The sequence below is a fragment of the Triturus cristatus genome, chromosome 7 (assembly GCF_964204655.1).
Source record: "Triturus cristatus chromosome 7, aTriCri1.1, whole genome shotgun sequence".
NCBI classification, from domain to species: Eukaryota; Metazoa; Chordata; class Amphibia; order Caudata; family Salamandridae; genus Triturus; species Triturus cristatus.
The window spans coordinates 1,345,390,104-1,345,409,980 of NC_140590.1; the positions used below are offsets into that span (position 1 = coordinate 1,345,390,104).

The window sequence follows — 19,877 nt, forward strand, 5'->3', positions numbered from 1 at the left end:
GGTGGCCACATGGGACAGGTGGTGATCAGGGGCCTCTGGTAGAGTCCTGGCTCCACATCAACCTGCTAGAGCTCCGGGTGATTCATCTTGCACTCAAAGCGTTCCTTCACTCTGTTCGGGGAAGAGTAGTGCAGGTGTTCACAGACAACAACACCGCCATGTGGTACTGCAACAAACAGGGCCGGGTGGGGTCGTGGACCCTATGTCAAGAGGCTCTCTGCCTCTGGACATGGCTGCAACATCAAGGCATATCCCTGGTGGTTCAACATCTGGCAGGTTCACTGAATGCCAGGGTGGGCGAACTCAGCCGCAGGTGCATGATGGATCACGAATAGCGTCTTAACTCGGAGGTGGGGCAAGGTCTCTTTCAGCGGTGGGGAGAGCCTTGGTTAGATCTATTTGCCACTAAAGAGAACGCACAGTGTCAGCAATTATGCGGGTTGGAATTCCCAAGGTGGCACTCACTAGGCAAGGCTTTTCCTCGCAAGTGGAGTTGCAGTCTTCTATATGCATTTCTGCCTAGAGTGCTGAAGCAGATCAAGCGCGACTGGGCCCAAGTCATTCTTGTGGCTCTGGATTGGGCACTAAGAGTCTGGTATACCGAGCTGTTACACATGGCCATCGATTCGACTGCCTCTACGTCAGGATCTTCTGTTGGAGCAGCAGTGGACGATCTTCCACCCAAACCTGTCCAGCCTCCACCTCCTTGCGTGGAGATTGAGCGGCGGCAGTTGACAGCCTCTGATCTTCCTCCCGAAGTCTATGATGTTATCTTGGCAACCAGGCGTCCCTCCACTAAGACGGTATATGCCTGCAGATGGAACACATTCGTTGCATAGTGCACAGCAAAGGCTGTTGATCCCTTTCTGCCCCTCTTTCAGAGGTTCTCTTGTTCCTTCTTTCTTTGGCGCAGCAGTACTGTGCTTTGGACACTCTTAAGGGCTACCTCTCAGCCTTTCGTAGGCTTCCTGATCAGCCTTCTCTTTTCAAGTCCCATGTTGTAAATCGCTTCCTTAAGGGCAATACTCATCTTTGTCCTCCTGTTCTCTTCGTAATGCCCCGGTGGGACTTGAACTTGGTTCTTACTTACCTTATGTGGCTCCCTTTGAGCCGCTTCATAACTGTCTTCTCAGACTACTTACTTTAAAGACTGCCTTTCTGATCGCCATCACCACTGCTCGCAGGGTTAGTGAGCTCCAAGCTTTTTCTTCTAAGCCTCTTAGAAGGCTGTTCATCCGGACAAGGTTGTCCTCCAAACCAAGAACCAGACCTTCCTTTCTTCCCAAGGTGGTTACTTCTTTCCACAATGGTCAAACCATCACTTTACCAACTTCTTTCCACCTCCTTCTAATGAGGAGGAGAGGCTTCACCGTCTGGATCGAAAATGTGCACTTTCATTTTATTTGGATTGCACCAAACAGTTCCAGGTGGATGACCAGCATTTTGTTGGCTACGTGAGCGCCAAAAAAGGTCGGGCCGTGCACAAACTGACCATCTCTAGGTGGGTCGTTTTGTGCATTAAAGCTTGCTACCCTTTGGCAAAGAAGGAGCCTCCAGTGGGACTGTGCGCTCATTCCACCAGGGCGACGGCAGCTACCACTGCTTTGGGATGGGACATCTGTCAGGCAGCTACGTGGTCATCTCTGCACATGTTCACAAAACACTTCTGCCTGGACAGCCAAGTCTGGAGAGATGGCTTCTTTGGCAGTTCTGCTCTCCAGGACTTTCTGGTGTGAACTTGGTTCGCTGACTCTCCTCCTGGGTTGTTATTGCTAGGGTATCTATTCTAAGGTAAGTAATCTATAACTAATTGTCTCTTTCAGATGAACAAGCTACTTACCTTTGGTAACGATATAGCTGTAAGAGACATAGATTAGTTATAGATTCCTTACCACCCCACCCATATTCCCTGTTCTGCGAACTGATTTCTAGGGTTAAGGACTCCCTTTCAGGTCCCTAGTTTTGTGAACCAGTGGTCAGTATCTTGCATGGCTCTGTTCTTCTGACTTGGAAAGTCATGTACAGAACTGACATCCGCGCGTGAGGGCGGCGTCTAGGTAGCTACCGTAACGTCATCCCGGCTACCACGATGCCAACGATGACCGTGGAGCCGACTGGCGCCACCTTTCGACACGCATGCGTACTCCTGACACAAAATATTTTCGGATCCAGTCTGACGCCTGGGGGTAATTCTAAGGTAAGGAATCTATAGCTAATCTGTCTCTTACAGATTTATCGTTACCGAAGGTAAGTAACTTGTTCTTCATTGTCTCTGGGACGACAAACACAAACGTCTCCGCATCAACTATCTAGAGCTTCTAGCAGTGTTTCTAGTGCTTCTCAGTCTCGTCTCACAAGCAACGTTGTCCTAGTCTGCACAGACAAGATGACAGCAAGGTCCTATGTACAAAAACAAAAAGGGGGCACACACTCCAACTGTCATGCCTGTCTCAGACTATTTGGAAATTGGCCATCCATCACAAGATTCACCTCCTGGCACAACACCTCCATGTAGTGAACAATCAAATTGCCAACCTCCTCAGCATAAGGAGACAGCAACTACACGAGTGTGAACTTGATCCCCAAGTTCTCCTTCCATACTTTCAACAATCTGGATACCCACAAATAGATCTGTTTGCCACAGTAGACAATGCACAATGCCCAAACTTCGTCTCCAGGTTCCCACACCCACTCTCCAAAGACCATGCTCTATGGATGAATTGGTCAGGGATATTTGCATACTCTTTTCTGCCTCTCCATGTCCTTCCGTTTCTGGTTTGGAAGCTCAGGTAAACATCACTCACACTTATTTTGGTAGCTCCCACATGGGCCCGTCAACCATGGTACACCACCCTGCTAGAGCTCTCAGTAGTTCCACATCAAAAGCTACATCTCACCTCCAGTCTCCTTACTCAGAACCATGGAGAAATCAAGAATCCAAATCCCAAGGAGCTCAACATACTGATTTGGCTCATGAAGTCATAGAGTTTGGATATTTAAATTTGCCACCAGAATGTATGACTATTCTAAAAGAAGCTAGAAAACCTACTACCAGACCTTGCTATGCAGCAAAATGGAAACGATGTGTTTACTACAATTACAACAACATTCTAGCTCTAGCTGCTTCTGTTCAGAACATTGTGTTCGAGGCATATGAGCTGCAGATTATACACTTTTGCATAGATCGCCATCTGGTGTTGGGCCCGGATGTTTGCAGTTTTTTTTTCTTCTTGGACAGTCTTTGGAAGTCACGAGTTCGGTGACTCCTCCTTCGGTCCGTACTGCGCATGGGCTTCGGCTCCATCCTCAGATTGTTTTTTTCCGCCATCGGGCTCGGATGTAATACTTCGTGCTCCGGCTTCGAACCTTTCCAGTTCGACCTTCGACGAAAAATCCTCGTCCATCGAGATTCTTTAGACGGAATCGACTTCTTAATCTCTCTCTTCGGCACTTCCTCGATTCCAGACATCGGCAGCGGCCTTCGGGCCTACCTCGACTCCGGTCTCGGCCGATGGAAAGGACTCCCTTCAAGAAGTGCCCAAAATGTGGGTCTAAATTTCCCCACACCGACCTCCATCAGGTGTGCAACCTCTGCCTCTCTCCCGAACACGAGGCCCGAGACTGCCCCGCCTGCAAGTCTTTTCGATCGAAAAAGACTATTCGGGATCGACGAGCTCGACGCACCATGGCGCACTTATCGACCTCGGCTCCACCTGACATCTTCGGAGAAGACACCGGAGCTTCGGGACAGCTGCACACCGAGCGGGAGGAAGATGTCGTCAGCGCTTCTGAGGCCGACGACTCCGACGTGGAGGAGATCACACCGGCGCAGAGGGTCGTGAGTACTCTACCCCCTCCCCCTCCCGCGCCCATACCGAAAGAGACTCAGTTTACCCCTTCGCCTCCGGGCCTAGGGAAAGCCAAGCATACTGCTTCCATCACCCCACCTTCGGGCCCGATGAAAAAGCATCACAAGTCTCCTGGCGGCAACTAACATTCTTCGGCGCCGAAGAAAACAAGTTCCGTTCTGAAGCCATCAGTGTCGAAACCTGGCCTCTCGGTGCCGACCAAACACAAATCTCTCGGCACCGACGCTTCCGTGTCGGAGCCTTCCTCGGCGCCGACCAAAAGATCGGACACCCCGAGAAAGCACGTCGCGGATAAACCGACGAAGCCTTCGGTTCCAAAAACATCGGCACCTATGGAGGAATCGACTTTAACTAAGGATCCCAGGACTGGACATTTAACTTTGTTTTCCAAGAAAAGACTTTTGGACAAGCCAACTCCTCCTTCACCACCAAAACGGAAGGACTCTGCCACATCCCCGTTCAGAGTACCCTCCCCACCTCCTCCACCCCCTCCATCTCCGCCCCCACCTTCTCCACCCTTGCCTCATCGGTCTCCAACACTGTCTCCGGACCCTGATGACCACGGAGATCCATTCTATGATCCCACAGATGCCCCGCAGGACCCCACTCCTCCGGGAACACCTGACCCATGGGAGGATTATCACAATCCCGATGTCCCAGATGTGCCTCAGGATAATCTCTATCCATCCAGGCCGTCTCCACCAGAGGACTCCCTGGGGTTCCACCACCTCTTACAATGGGCGGCACATTACCATGGGGTGGAATTACACAGTGATCCAGTTGAGGAAGACTTCCTACTTGACACATTTGACATAGCCGATAAATCCACCGCTAGATTACCCATGCTTAAAGGGGTGACCAAGCATGCCACAGAGGTTTTCAAAGACCCTGTTAGAGCTAGGGTCTTAAACCCCAGAATAGAAAAGAAGTACAAGGCAGCTCCCACGGATCCTGTCTATATTAAAGGACCTGCGCCCCTAGACTCACTAGTGGTTTCCACAGCTAGGAAGCGCTCCAACTCTCAGTCATCTGATGAGGCTCCACCACCTGATAAGGAGTCCAAGCTCTTAGATGCGTCCGGCAAACGCACTGCCTCGCAAGCTGCCAATATGTGGCGCATCGCCATCACGCAGGCGCTGCTAGCAAGGTACGATAGAGCGCACTATGATGAGCTGGAGGCTCTCATGCAGCATCTCCCGGAGAAATATAAGAATAAATCTCATGAGCTAATACAAGAGGGAAAGATCATTACCAACACCTATTAAATGTGCACTTGACGCAGCAGACACGGCGTCCAGGGCTATAAACACCAGTGTCCTGCTTCGCCGTCACGCCTGGCTCAGAATTTCAGGCTTTAAACCAGAGGTCCAAGCATCTATCTTAAACCACCCTTTTGACCAACAACACTTATTTGGCCCAAAAGTAGACGAAGCCCTGGAAAAAATGAAGAAGGATACAGACACGGCGAAGTCTATGGGAGCCCTGCAATCACAAACCCCTAGACGCTCCTTTCGCCGTTCCTCCTTTCGAGGCTCTGGCAGAGGTTACTCTTCCGATAACGCCTCCACTTCCTACAAGTCCCCTCCTCAAAATACCTTCTCAAAGGGCTACCAAAGAGGTGGGTATCGAGGAAACAATATTAAAGGCAGGGGCAAAACCAACACCGCCCGTTCTGCCACACCGCCCACACAATGACTTTCCCCCGCTCCCCCCAGGCCATTCCACTCCGGTCGGGGGCAGACTACAAGACTTCCTTCAAACCTGGGAGGCCATAACATCAGACAAATGGGTAACCCAAATTATTCGGTCAGGGTACTATCTCGAGCTAACTTCTACCCCCCCAAATATTCCACCCAGACACCGTGCGATGGCACAAGAACATACCACACTTCTGAAACAAGAGGTACTCTCCCTCCTGCAAAAACACGCGATAGAGCAGGTACCCGTCGATCAGCAAAATCTAGGGGTCTACTCTCTGTACTTTCTCATACCGAAGAAAGATGAGACCCTACGGCCCATTCTAGACCTCCGGCCTCTAAATGCATACATCCATTCAGACCATTTTCATATGGTAACTCTTCAGCAAGTTCTCCCACTCATCCGTCAGGGCGACTTTCTCACTACACTGGACCTGAAAGACGCATACTTTCATATCCCAATACACCCTGCTCACAGAAAGTACCTCCGATTTGTGGTAGACGGCCAACATTATCAGTTCAAGGTTCTTCCCTTCGGGGTCACAACCGCACCACGGGTGTTTACCAAATGCCTGGCAGTAGTGGCAGCACACCTCCGAAGACAAAACATTCACGTCTTCCCCTACCTGGACGACTGGCTCATAAAAGCCGCGTCCTACCACCAGTGTGTACAAAATACAAACACTACCATACAACTACTCCACCAGCTAGGCTTTACGGTGAATCACAAAGTCCCACTTGATACCGTCTCACACAAAGCAATACCTCGGTGCCACTATAGACACCTCAAAAGCTATAGCCTATCCCAACTCAGCCAGGATCGCAAGCATGCAAGCCCTGCGCCAAAAGTTCCTTCTTCAGCACTCTCTCCCAGCAAGTGTGTTCATGAAACTAATAGGGATGATGGCGTCTTGCATTTTCATAGTGCCTCATGCAAGACTTCACATGCGTCCACTCCAAGAGTGCCTAGCACGCCAGTGGAACCAGGCCCAGGGTCAGCTGACGGATCTGGTGTTGGTGGACGGCCGCACTCATCAATCTCTGCAGTGGTGGAACACAACAAACCTTTCCAAAGGGCGACCGTTCCTGGACCCGGTTCCTCAGGTGATTCTAACAACGGACGCATCGCTCTCCGGCTGGGGAGCGCATCTATTACACTTCACAGTGCAAGGTCTATGGACGCCACAACAGAGGTTACTCCACATCAACCATCTGGAGCTATTGGCGATCTTTCTAGCCCTGAAATCGTTTCAGAAACAAATTTCAGCCAAAGCAGTCCTAATTCGCACAGACAATATGACTGCAATGTATTATATTCAAAAACAGGGGGGGGGGACACACTCTCCCCAGCTCTCCCGCTTAGCACAGAGCATATGGAGATGGGCAATTCCACAAAAAATCTTTCTCCTGGCACAACACGTCCCAGGCATACAAAACACCATGGCAGATCTGCTCAGCAGACAAACGCAGCAATTGCACGAATGGGAACTGCATCCACAAGTTCTTCACCCATTCTTCCACAAGTGGGGGCATCCTCAGATAGACCTCTTCGCCACCCACGAAAACAAAAAATGCCCAAGCTTCGCTGCCAGATACCCACACCCATTGTCCAAAGGCAATGCGATATGGATGAACTGGTCAGGCAAATTTGCATACGCCTTTCCACCTCTCCCGCTAATTCCATTAGTGGTAAGGAAGCTACAACAGCACTCCCTCAGACTCATTCTGGTAGCTCCAACATGGGCCAGGCAGCCGTGGTACACCACACTACTACAGCTATCGGTGGTACAACATCAAAAACTGTACCTGTCCCCATGCCTCCTAACCCAGAACCATGGAGAAATCAGGCACCCGGACCCAGCTCAGCTCAACCTTGCGATCTGGCTCCTGAAATCTTAGAATTTGGATACCTTAATCTTCCCCCTGATTGCATGAACATTATCAAGGAAGCCAGACGTCCTACCACTCGAGCATGCTATGCCGCAAAGTGGAAGAGATTTGTTGTTTACTGCGGTAACAATACAATCAACCCTTTAGATGCATCCATACAGCACATCATATGCTATCTGCTCCATCTTCACAGGTGTAACCTGGCATATTCATTCATACGCCTACACCTAGCAGCGATTGCTGCTTACCTACAAAACAGACAGCATTTATCACTGTTCAGAGTGCCTGCTATTAAAGCCTTTATGGAAGGTTTTAAACGAGTAATTCCACCCAGGGCACCACCCTCCCCTGTATGGAATCTAAACGTAGTTCTTACAAGGCTAATGGGTCCGCCTTTCGAACCAATGCATAAATGTGAGCTACAGTTCCTCACTTGGAAAACAGCTTTCCTCGTAGCTATCACTTCCCTTAGAAGGGTTAGTGAGATACAAGCGTTCACTATACAAGAACCCTTTTTACAGATACATCACAGCAAGGTGATACTTAGCACAAATCCAAAATTTCTGCCCAAGGTCATTTCCCCCTTCCATCTTAATCAATCGGTAGAATTACCAGTTTTTTTCTCGCAACCTCAATCTGTTGCGGAAAGGGCTCTACATACACTTGATGTTAAAAGGGCTTTACTGTACTACATACAAAGAACGCAACCTTTCAGAAAGACTAAACAATTGTTTGTCTCCTTCTCTCCACCGCATAAAGGCAACCCCATCTCTAAATCAGGGATAGCTAGGTGGATTGTAAAGTGCATACAAATGTGCTATCCCAAAGCAAAAAGAACATTATCTGTTCCACCTAAAGCCCACTCTACAAGAAAGATAGGGGCTTCTATGGCTTTTCTAGGGAACATACCCTTAGATGACATCTGCAAAGCAGCCACATGGTCAACACCGCACACCTTCACAAAACATTACTGTGTAGACGTGCACTCCAAACAACAAGCTAGTGTGGGCCAGGCTGTACTAAAGACACTATTTCAAACCACTGCAACGGATACCGGTGGTCGCCGCTAGGGCTGGGTACTGCTATATAATCTATGCAAAAGTGTATAATCTGCAGCTCATATGCCTCGAATGGAATATGCTACTTACCAGTATGCATCTGTTCTTGGCATGTAGAGCTGCAGATCTATACACGCCCACCCGCCTCCCCGGCTACCTGTATCCGTTCCAGTCCATCTTATTTAGATACAACACACATGGGTTTCTTACTATTATCACTACGCTCCATCTTTTCCCTGCTGACGAAAAACAATCTGAGGATGGAGCTGAAGCCCATGCGCAGTACGGACCGAAGGAGGAGTCACCGAACTCGTGACTTCCGAAGACTGTCCAAGAAGAAAAACAAACTGCAAACATCCGGGCCCAACACCAGATGGCGATCTACGCAAAAGTGTATAGATCTGCAGCTCTACATGCCAAGAACAGATGCATACTGGTAAGTAGCATATTCCTACCTTCTAAACCTACAGCAATGTGGGGTAGCTTACACATCCATTCGGATGCACCTTGTAACAGTAGCTGCGTATTAGCAAAACAGACATCATTTGTCTTTATTCAAAGTTCCTGTCATTAAAGCCTTTATGGAGGGCTTAAAGAGTTAAACCACCAAGAATTCCACAAGCACCAGTTTGGAATCTTAATTTTGTACTCGCAAGACTTATGGATCCACCCTTTGAACCACTGCCAAAGTGTCCTTTAAAGTTCCTCTCATGGGAAGTAGCATTTCTATTTGCAATCACTTCATTAAGAAAAGTCTTGAGTTACAGGCATTAACCTTAGAAGAACTCTTCTTTCAGCTCCATAAAGATAGGGTAGTTCTTTGCACCAATCCCAAATTGCTTCCCAGAGTGGTTTCAGCTTTCCAAATTAACCTGATTCAGTAGCAGAACGAGCTCTTCACACATTTGACATCAGAAGAGCTTTAGTGTATTATATCGGAAGAACAAAAGATTTTCGTATAACAAATCAACTGTTTGCTTCATTTACACCACCTCACAAAGACCATCCTATTTCTAAATCTGGCATTTCATGAGGGATTGTTAAATGCATTCAAACTTGATACGCAAAAGTTAAGAGCTTATCTATACCCCGTAGAGCGCATTCCACTCGCAAAATAGGGGCATCTGTGGCCTATTTAGGTAGCATTTCTTTAGCTGACATTTGTAAAGCAGTAACATGGTCTACACCACACACATTTACAAACACTATTGTGTGGCTGTACCAGCACGCCAACAAGCCAGTGTAAAACAGGCAATGCTAAAAACACTTTTCCAGACAACTGCAACATCTACTGGTTAGCCATCTGTTTTTGGAGAATACTCCTATATAGTCTATGCAAAGCATGTGCATCTACAGCACACATGCCTCGAACGGATTGTTACTTACCCAGTATGCATCTGTTTTTGGCTTGTAGATGCACCCTGCTCCCCGGGCACCTGTAGTTGTTGCAGTTCATTATTTGCATTATCTGCGAATAGACATCTCTTTATTACACTCACTCCATTCTCACCCTCTTGCGGTAAACAATCTAACAATGGAGTCTATGCCCATGCGCACTATAACCGAAAGGGTCATCCTACCTTGTGACTGGAAAGACTTCTTGGAAGAAAAACAACTTGCAAACATCCGGACCCAACACTAGATGGCAGGAGTATGCAAAGCATGTGAATCTACAGCTCTACATGCCAAGAACAGATGCTTACTGGGTAAGTTACATAATCCTTCTGCAGGTTGTAGACACTTTTGGAATTCTATGACTGTTGTGTGCAGGAAGAATGCATTTCTGCTTAATCTTTTCCATTGAATGGTTTGTCTCTTCCACAGGCACATGTACAGTCTGGTCTGTCTGGAGCCCCTCCCCCACATCCAGGTGCCCCACATCCTACACAGGTTATGCTGCTTCATCCTTCACAGACACATGGGGGTCCTTCTCAGGCTCAGCAGAGTGGGGTGCCCAGCATCTCTGCCTCAAACCCATCGCCGTACACATATCTTGGGCATCACCAAGGTTGGTAAACTGACATTCTTCGTGGTGGTATTTTCATTGTTCACTTAAAGAAGGAAGCATTTGAGGCGATGGGGAAAAGTGAATTCTAGCTCTGTTGATATAAAGTGGATCTTGTGAAAATCGGAGACTTTGAAATGGGCAAATTATTTGAGTGTTTTGTCAGTTGATTAAAAGGTTTTGGGATTGTTCTCAGCAAATATCTACTTTGTAAACTTCTCATAGTCCTGCTACTGATAGTGATTTGCACCAGATCTCTTAAAACATGCTTTGATCAAACCTAGGGTAAAGGGTTGTACCTTTTCTACATCTCTGGCAGATTTAATTAGCAAATCATGTTTCTGTTCCCTTTTCTGCAAAAGCAAAAAAAAGTCTATTTTCACTACTTCTAGACAATATGGTAACTGTTATGCTACATTTCAGTGGTCTTAGCACAAGTAACAGTCCAACCACCTCAGGTCTCCTCTGGTTCAATTTCTAGTACAGCTATTTACCTTAAGACTGCTATGTCCATAGTGTGAGTGAGAACAATTGGATATGATAGAGACTTCTAGTTGCAGAATCCTTACCTTTCAATTTCCCTGGCGTCAGGCTGGTTCCGGAAACTTTTGCTGAGCAATACCCTTTAGGAAGCTGGCTCTGTATATACTATACCAAAATGACGTATAGTGTGCACAGAGTCCAGTGGAACCCCAAAGGTAGGCAGAGGTTAAAGTGGATAGCACCTTACTCTCTAATTGTGGTAGTGTGGGCAAGCCATATGGCTTTATCAGAGGGTAGTATTAAGCATTTGTTGTACACACTCAATCAGCAAATGATGTCACACACTCAAACTGAACTCAGGCCAATTTGCTTTGTATAAAAAATATTTTTAGTTATTTTATGTTCGAGGCATATGAGCTGTAGATCATATGCTTTAGCATAGATCACTATCTGGTGTTGGGCCCGGATGTTTGCACTTTTTTTTTTTTTTGAAGAAGAAGAAGAAGTCTTTGTAGTCACAAGGTAGGTGACTCCTCCTTTCACTGATAGTGCGCATTGACATCGACTCCATCCTTAGATTGTTTTTTCAGCCATTGGGTTCGGATGTGTATTGCTCGGTATCGTTTTCGAACCCCTTAAACGCGCAATCCTCTACCCTTGACGGTATTATCGCGGTTTCCCATTTAACGTATATCGTATACACTGTGAAAACCTTTGATCGGGAACTTCGCTTCGGGCCGTCTGGCCTACCCGTGCCAACCACACCAGCAGTCGATGGAACGGACTTCGTTCAAACTAAGTCCTGGGTGTTGTGCTAAGTTTCCACGCACCGACTTGCACGAAGTCTGCAAACTGTGCTTATCCCCGGAACACGAAGGAAAATCCTGCGAAGCCTGTAGATTCTTCCGATCGAAAAAAAACATCTGTGATCATCGGGCTTGACGTCACGAGATGCAACGCGGCAGCGTCTCAGTACCAGACATTTTCGGCGAAGACTTAGAATACCACCGTCCTGCTGCAGAAGCCGAAAAAGAAAAACTGGTGTCCGTGTCAGAAGCAGACTCCGACATGGAGGAAGACCTGAACGTCACTCCGGGGCAACGTACCGTGAGTACAGATCCCCTTGTGCCCACTCAAACAAAAGATAAGGCTCCGGTATCATGCGCGTCCTCGGGCTCCGGTCGACACCGAGAAAAGTTCAGATGCCCCACCCTCCAGCTCAGCTTTGAAACATAAACACAAGCCTTCTGGCTCGGGCTGGCTCCATTACGGTGCTAAACCAACACCTTCGGCACCGAAACATAAGGAGAAACCTGTGCCACTTCCCACGTCATTGGCACCAAAGACACCTTCGACACCGAAAATCTCGGAGCCAAGACCCTCAAAAACAAAAGATTCGGAACAGAAATCGTCCAAGCCTAAAGCATTGGAGCAGAAACTCTCCACACCTAAAAGTTCGGAGCCAACATCCTCCATGCCGAAAAGTTCGGAGCCGAAAATTGCCACTCCGAAAACTCCAGGGCCTAAACCGGCTAAAACTAAGCATTCCGGTTCGAAGCACTCAAAGACACTGAGCCCAAATCTTCGATGCCGAAATCCACTGCTAAAGGGAAAGATACTCCTTGCAAGGAATTTCCATCCGAGGAGACACCTCTGGATCCAAAACAAAAAAGGCTTATTATTGATCCAGAAACTGGGCACCTTCCGGCTACTCTTCCTAAAAAACAGAAGTTACACCTCTCAGAAGATGCCCCTATACCTCTGAAGAAGAAAAGAGATATGGGTACTAAGCCTTCTCCCCCTACATACCTCCCTCTCCTCCTCCTATTCCGAATTTACAGATTACATCATCAAATTCACCACCACCTCCAATTTTACCTGACCCTCAGGATGACGATATTGGGGATGAGGATTATGATCATGATATCCCCCAAAATCCAGACATACCACATGACACTGATCCCTCGGAAGATTATAAGATCCAGATCAACATAATGACCCTGACCTGTATCCCTCCAGACCCTCCCCACCGGATGACAACATTGGCTTTGCACAACCTAACAGGACTGCCCAATATCACGGGGTGGAACTACATACAGACCCTCTAGAAGAGGATTTCCTTGTAGAAACATTCACACACTCACATAGGTCTACTAACACTTTGCCCAAAGCTAAAGGATATGTTGAAGTATACCGACTAGGTATTCAAAGACCCAGTTAGAGCCAGGATAATGACACCTAGAGTGGATAAAAAATACAAACCCGCTCCTACAGACCCTGCATACATAAAAGGTCAGTTGTCTCTTGTATTGAACGCCCGCAAGAGAGCAAACTCTGAAACTACAGGCGATGTCCCTCCTCCTAATAAGGATTCTAAACTTATTTGATGCCTCTGGCAAGAGAGTAGCTTCACAGGCTGTTAATTATTGGCGTATTGCCAATGCTCAGGCTCCGTTAGCACGTTGCGACAGGGCCCACAATGATGAGTTGGAAAAACTCATGCAACATGTGCCAGAGGAGTATAAAACTAAAGCTAACAACCTCATTAAGGAAGTAAAGCTCATCAACAACAATGCGCCCTAGATGCAGCGGGGACAACTTCTCGTGCTATCAACACTAGCATACTGTTGCGGAGACACGCTTGGCTTCGAATCTCTGGATTCAAGTAGGAGGTACAATCCTCCATACTTAATCAGCCTTTTGATAAAGAACATCTTATCGGGCCAACAATAGATACTTCATTTGAAAAAATGAAGAAAGACACCAAAACTGCAAAATCCACGGGAGCCCTAAAATTACCGTCTAGCAGGGGTTCCTTTCGTCGCTATTTTTAGAGGTGGCTCAAAAACACAGTTGTCAGAAAATCCCTCCTCCTCTTACAAAGGGAACAACCAATTTAACTCCTCCAGAGGCTATTTTTGAGGAGGTTAAAGAGAAAATAATAACAAGGGAAGAGGCAAAGGGACCCGCACTTGCCAATAAACAATGACTTCCCCCACTACCCTCGATCATTCCACTCCCGTCAGGGGATGTCTCTCACCGTTTCGCTTGTCTGGAATTCAGTCACCACAAACAACTAATTCAAATTATCCAGTGTAATTATTGCCTCGAACTGACTAGCACTCATCCAACAATCTTTCTAAGGGAGCGTGCAATGTCACCAGAACATCTCACCCTCTTAAAACAAGAGGTTCTCTCTCTGTTAAAAAAAAACATGCTATCGAACCAGTCCCATTATATTATCAAGGGACAGGAGTGTACTCCCTATACTTTTTTTATTCCATACTGGACCTCAAACAGCTAACCCTCTATATTCAGACCACTTTCACATGGTCACCCTACAACAGGGGCTCCCATTGCTTCAGCAAGGCATCTTTCTTTCTACTCTGGATTTAAAAGACTCCTACTTCCACTCCCATTCACCCGGTGCACAGGAAACATCTACGGTTCGTGGTGGACCGACAACATTACCAATTCAAAGTTCTTCCGTTCGGGGTAACTACAGCACCCAGAGTCTTCACCAAGTGTCTGGTAGTAGTCGCAGCTCATTTAAGAAGACGACACATTCAGGTCTTCCCTTACTTGGACAACTGGCTAATAAAAGCCAAGTCACAACACAGCTGCATACACCACACTCCCAAAACTGTTCAGCTGCTTCACGACTTGGGATCCACTGTGAACCTCACCAAATCTCATCTCCAACCCCCAACACCTAGGAGCCTCAATAGACACCTGCAAAGCTCTGGCATACCCCAACCCAGTCAGGATACGCCCTGATATCACAATTTCAGCCTCAACACTCATTACCAGCTCGAGTGTTCATGCAATTGATCGGAATGATGGCTTCTTGCATTCTAATTGTTCCTTATGCAAGACTCCAAATGCGTCCTCTACAGGAATGCTTAGCACCACAGTGGAACCAGGCTCAAGGTCGGTTAACCGATCTGGTGTTGGTAGATTGCCGCACCCATCGCTCTCTGCAGTGGTGTAATACACAAAACCTTTCCAAAGGGTGGAAATTCGTCGACACGGTTCCACAGATAGTGCTAACATCAGACGCATAGCTCACTGGTTGAGGAGCTCATCTTTAAAAACATACCATTCAGGGCATGTGGACACCACAACAAAAACAACTCCACGTAAACCATCTGGAGCTGCTAGACATTTTTCTGGCATTGAAAGCTTTTCACCTATATCTAGTAGGCAAAACTGTCCTAGTCCGTACAGACAATATGACAGGAATGTACTACATACAAAAACAGGGAGGACCACACTCTACAGCTTTCACAACTAGCTCAAAGCATATGGAGATGGGCCATACCTCAAAAGATATATCTCCTTGCAGAACATCCCCCAGGAGTAAACAAACAGATTGCAGATCTGCTCAGTCGTCAAGGACAACAGATCCACGAATGGGAACTACATCCTCAAGTACTCCTCTCATTCTACCAGATGTGGGGCTACCCAGAAATAGATCTGTTCGCCACACACCTCAACGCAAAATGCCCAAACTTTGCGTCCAGGTATCCATGCCCATTGTCCAAAGGTAATGCGCTATGAATGAATTGGTCAGGGAAATTTGCTCACTCTTTTCCACTTCTCCCGCTAATTCCATTAGTGGTTCGGAAGCTCAAGCAACATTCCCTCACAATGATCCTAGTTGCTCCCACATGGGCTCGACAACCATGGTTCACAACCCTGTTGGAACGGTCAGTAGTTTCTCATCAAAAGTTACACCTCTCCCCCAAGCTTCTCACTCATAACCATAGAGAGATGAGGCATCCAGATCCCAGTTAACTCAACCTTGCGATCTGGCACCTGAAGTCATAGAGTTTGGCTACCTTAATCTCCCGCCCGACTGTGTGAACATTATTAAAGAGGCTAGACGCCCTACCATAAGAGCATGCTATGCAGCAAAATGGAAACAATTTGTAATATATTGTTCTTACAATCAAATCAATCCACTAGATGCTTCAACTCAAAACATAATTTGCTATCTGTTACACCAAAAACATGCTAACTTAACATATACATCTATACGATTACATCTTGCCGCAATACCTGCTTACCTACAAAACAGACCACACTTGTCTTTGTTTCGTGTACCTGCTATCTAAGCCTTTATGGAAGGACTCAAGAATCATTCCTCCTAGAGTTTCACCTTCTCCCGTGTGGAATCTTAATATAGTCCTTACAAGACTCATGAGCCCACTATATGAGCCTTTGTACAAATGCGAACTACAGTTTCTGACTTGGAAGGTAGCCTTCCTTATAGCCATCACCTCTCTTAGAAGAGTTAGTGAGCTCCAGGCACTAACCATACAAGAACCATTTTTACAAATCCACCATTATAAAGTGGTTCTTAGGACTAACCCAAACCTTTTACCCAAAGTCATTTCTGCTTTTCATCTCAGTCTGTTGAGTTACCCGTGTTTTTTCCTCAACCAGACTCAGTAGCAGAACGTGCTCTTCACACATTAGACGTGAAAAGAGCGATACTTTATTACATTGAAAGAAACAAATCTTTTAGGAAAGCTAAACAACTTTGTTGCTTTTTCCCTACCACATAAAGGCAGTCCCATTTCAAAAGCAGGTATTGCGCTGTGGATAGTTAAGTGCATCCAAATATGCTACCTTAAAGCTAAACGCACCTTAACAATTTCCCCCAAGAACGCACTCTACACACAAACTAAGGGCTTCTATGGCATTCTTAGGGAACATACCCTTAGATGACATCTGCAAGGCTACAACATGGTCTACACCGCACACATTCACAAAGCACTATTGTGTAGATGTGAAAGAACAAGCTAGTATGGGAAAGGCAGTTTTAAGAACACTATTTCAGACCACTGCAACAGATACGGGTTAGCCACTGCTTGGGGAGATAACTGCTGTATAGCCTATGCTAAAACACATTATCTTCAGCTCATATGCCTCGAAAGGAAAATGCTACGTTCGAGGCATATCAGCTGCAGATCACCATCTGGTGTTGGGATTGGATGATTGCAGGTTGTTGTTGTCTTCGGAAGAAGTCTTTGGTCACGAGATAGGGGACTCCTCCTCTGGACAACAGTGCGCATGGGCATCCACTCCATCCTCAGATTGTTTTTTTCCGCCATTGGGTTCGGATGAACTTTTTTCCGCTCCAGCAGACAACTTCTAGCAATCACGACAACTCTCAAAAATGTATAACTCGACGTCGGAATCGCATCGGACCAGATCCGGACGCGGCTGATGGAAAGGACACCCTTTAAAAAATGCCCCCAATGTGGAGCAAAGTTCCCCCACAGTGATCACCACGAGGTCTGTAATCTGTGCCTCTCGCCGGACCACAACGAATCCAGCTGTCCAGCCTGCACCGCATTCCGTTCGAAGAAAACTATCCGGGACCGAAGAGTTCGACGCCATATCATGGCCAAACCGGTTCCGGAACCAGAAGACATCTTTGCACAGGATGTCCCCGACGACTATTCCGAAGACCTCCAGATCGTGTCCGAGGCCGACGATTCTGATCCGGGGCAGCCTGTGAGTACCAGCTCCCCTACCCCACCCCACCAAAAAAGACATTGGTCAAGACTCTGCCAGCTGGGCCCAGTCGCAATCCAAAATCATCTTCAGAAGCCCCACCCCCGGGCCGGGCTCCGAAGAAAACTAAGCCTGCAGGTGGCTCTGGCTCGAGCAAACCTCATATTAGTGTGCCTACAATACCTTCGGCAACGAAGCAGGCTCCGAGGCCGATATCTCCATCGGCACCGAAACGTCACTCGGCACAGACGTCTCCACCGGCACCGAAACGTTCTTCGGCACCAAAAACTCCATCGGACCCGAAAAGTTCTTCGGCACCAAAGACATCCTCGGTGCCGAAAAAGGTCCACAAAGAACCTACCGATCTCACAAAATCCAGATCGGAACCCAAAAAGTCGGCGTCAAAGCCACCATCGGACACTGAGGAACTTTTTCGGCCAGATCCAACGCAAAAACCCATTTACATCAATCCTAAAACCGGACATGTCACAGCGGGGCCATACAAGAAAAGGAAGCTGGACACAACACCTCCTCTAAAGAAGGACTGTGCCACTTCACCCATACGTCCTTCCTCTCCTATATTACCTCCTATCCCATCCCCCCCACCGCCTTCTCCTCTACCATCTCCTTCTCACACACCACCTCCACAGGATGATGATGATTTAGGGGGAGGGGGAGACCCGGATTTCTTTAATGATCCCACTGATCCTACTGATCCCTTTACACTCCCGGACACGGCACCCGTAGATGACTGGGCTTACCCTATGCCTGACATGCCTGATCCCACTCCATACCCCTCGAAACCCTCCCCTCCTGATGACCATTTAGGGTTTGGTCAGCTTATAAACAGGGCGGCACTGTTTCATGGCGTCACCATGCACACAGACACACCTGAGGAAGATTTTCTCCTTGACACCTTTGAGCAGTCGCAAAAAAAACGTTCACATTTTACCCATGATTAAGGGAGTGATAAAGCACGCCACTGAAGTTTTTAAAGACCCTGTTAGGGCCAGGGTTCTTTACCCCCGGATAGAAAAATAAAACAGACCGGCACCACAGGATCCTGCATACATCAAAGCGCAACTCCCCTTAGACTCTCTAGTCGTGTCAAATGCCAGATAGCAGGCGAACTCCCAAACAACCGGAGACACACCGCCCCCAGACAAAGAGTCTAAACTCTTGGAGGCTTCCGGCAAAAGGGTTGCCGCACAAGCTGCTAACCACTGGCGTATTGCCAATACACAGGCCCTATTGGCTCGCTATGATAGGGCTCATTATGATCAACTAGAGGACCTTTTGCAACACCTGCCTGATCAATAAAAATCCCAGGCCAATGACCTCATCCAAGAGGGCAAACTAATATCAAATGCCTCCATCAAATGTGCATTAGACGCAGCGGACACCGCCTCTAGGGCAGTCAACACAAGTGTATTGCTTAGACGCCACGCATGGCTCTGCATTTCCGGCTTTAAGCCGGTAGTACAAACCACCATTCTTGCTCAACCCTTTAATCAGGAGCAACTATTCGGACCAGCAGTAGACACTGCATTAGAAAAAATGAAGAAAGATAATGAGACTGCCAAATCAATGGGAGCATTACAGTCTCCTCAAGCCAGAGGCTCCTTTCGTCGCTCCTTTTATAGAGGGGCCTCCAAAAATGTGGGAACAGACACCTCTTCCACCTTCAAAACATCAGGTCAAGCATCCCCTAACAGAGTATATTTTAGAGGAGGTTACAGAGGAAATAATACCAAAGGCCGAGGGCGGGGCAACAACAACACCCGCACCTCTACCGCCACTAAACAGTGACTTACCACCACTCCCCCCAGACCATTCCACTCCGGTCGGGGGAAGACTTCAACAGTTCCTACTTGTCTGGAATTCCATCACAACAGACAGGTGGGTAAGACAAATTATCCAGTCTGGCTACTGCCTCGAACTCATAAACACCCCCCCAAACATACCACCCAAACACCGTCCCATGTCGTCTCACCACCTCACGCTCCTCAAACAGGAAATTCAGTCTTTGCTTCAAAAACACGCAATAGAACCAGTTCCACTCCAACATCAGGGCACAGGAGTATATTCCCTATACTTCCTCATTCCCAAAAAGGACAAGACCTTAAGACCCATACTAGACCTCAGACTACTAAACCAGTATATACAATCAGACCACTTCCACATGATCACTCTCCAGCAGGTCCTTCCATTACTTCAACAAGGCGACTTCCTTGCCACATTGGACCTCAAGGACGCATATTTTCACATCCCTATGCATCCTGCGCACAGGAAATATCTACGATTCGTGGTAGACGGTCAGCACTATCAGTTTACAGTTCTCCCATTCGGA

The 19,877-nt window shown here is 47.4% G+C and overlaps 1 protein-coding gene across 4 annotated transcripts in view; it reads left to right on the plus strand.

The window, feature by feature from the left end:
• ATXN2L (ataxin 2 like) overlaps positions 1 to 19,877 on the plus strand; it is a 767,539-nt gene that overhangs the window by 728,761 nt on the left and 18,901 nt on the right. For all 4 annotated transcript variants that reach the window (XM_085618994.1, XM_085618995.1, XM_085618996.1 and 1 more), the window contains one exon: positions 10,339 to 10,522. In XM_085618994.1, the coding sequence (XP_085475120.1) occupies positions 10,339 to 10,522 (184 nt within the window). The remainder of the gene's footprint in view (positions 1 to 10,338; positions 10,523 to 19,877) is intronic.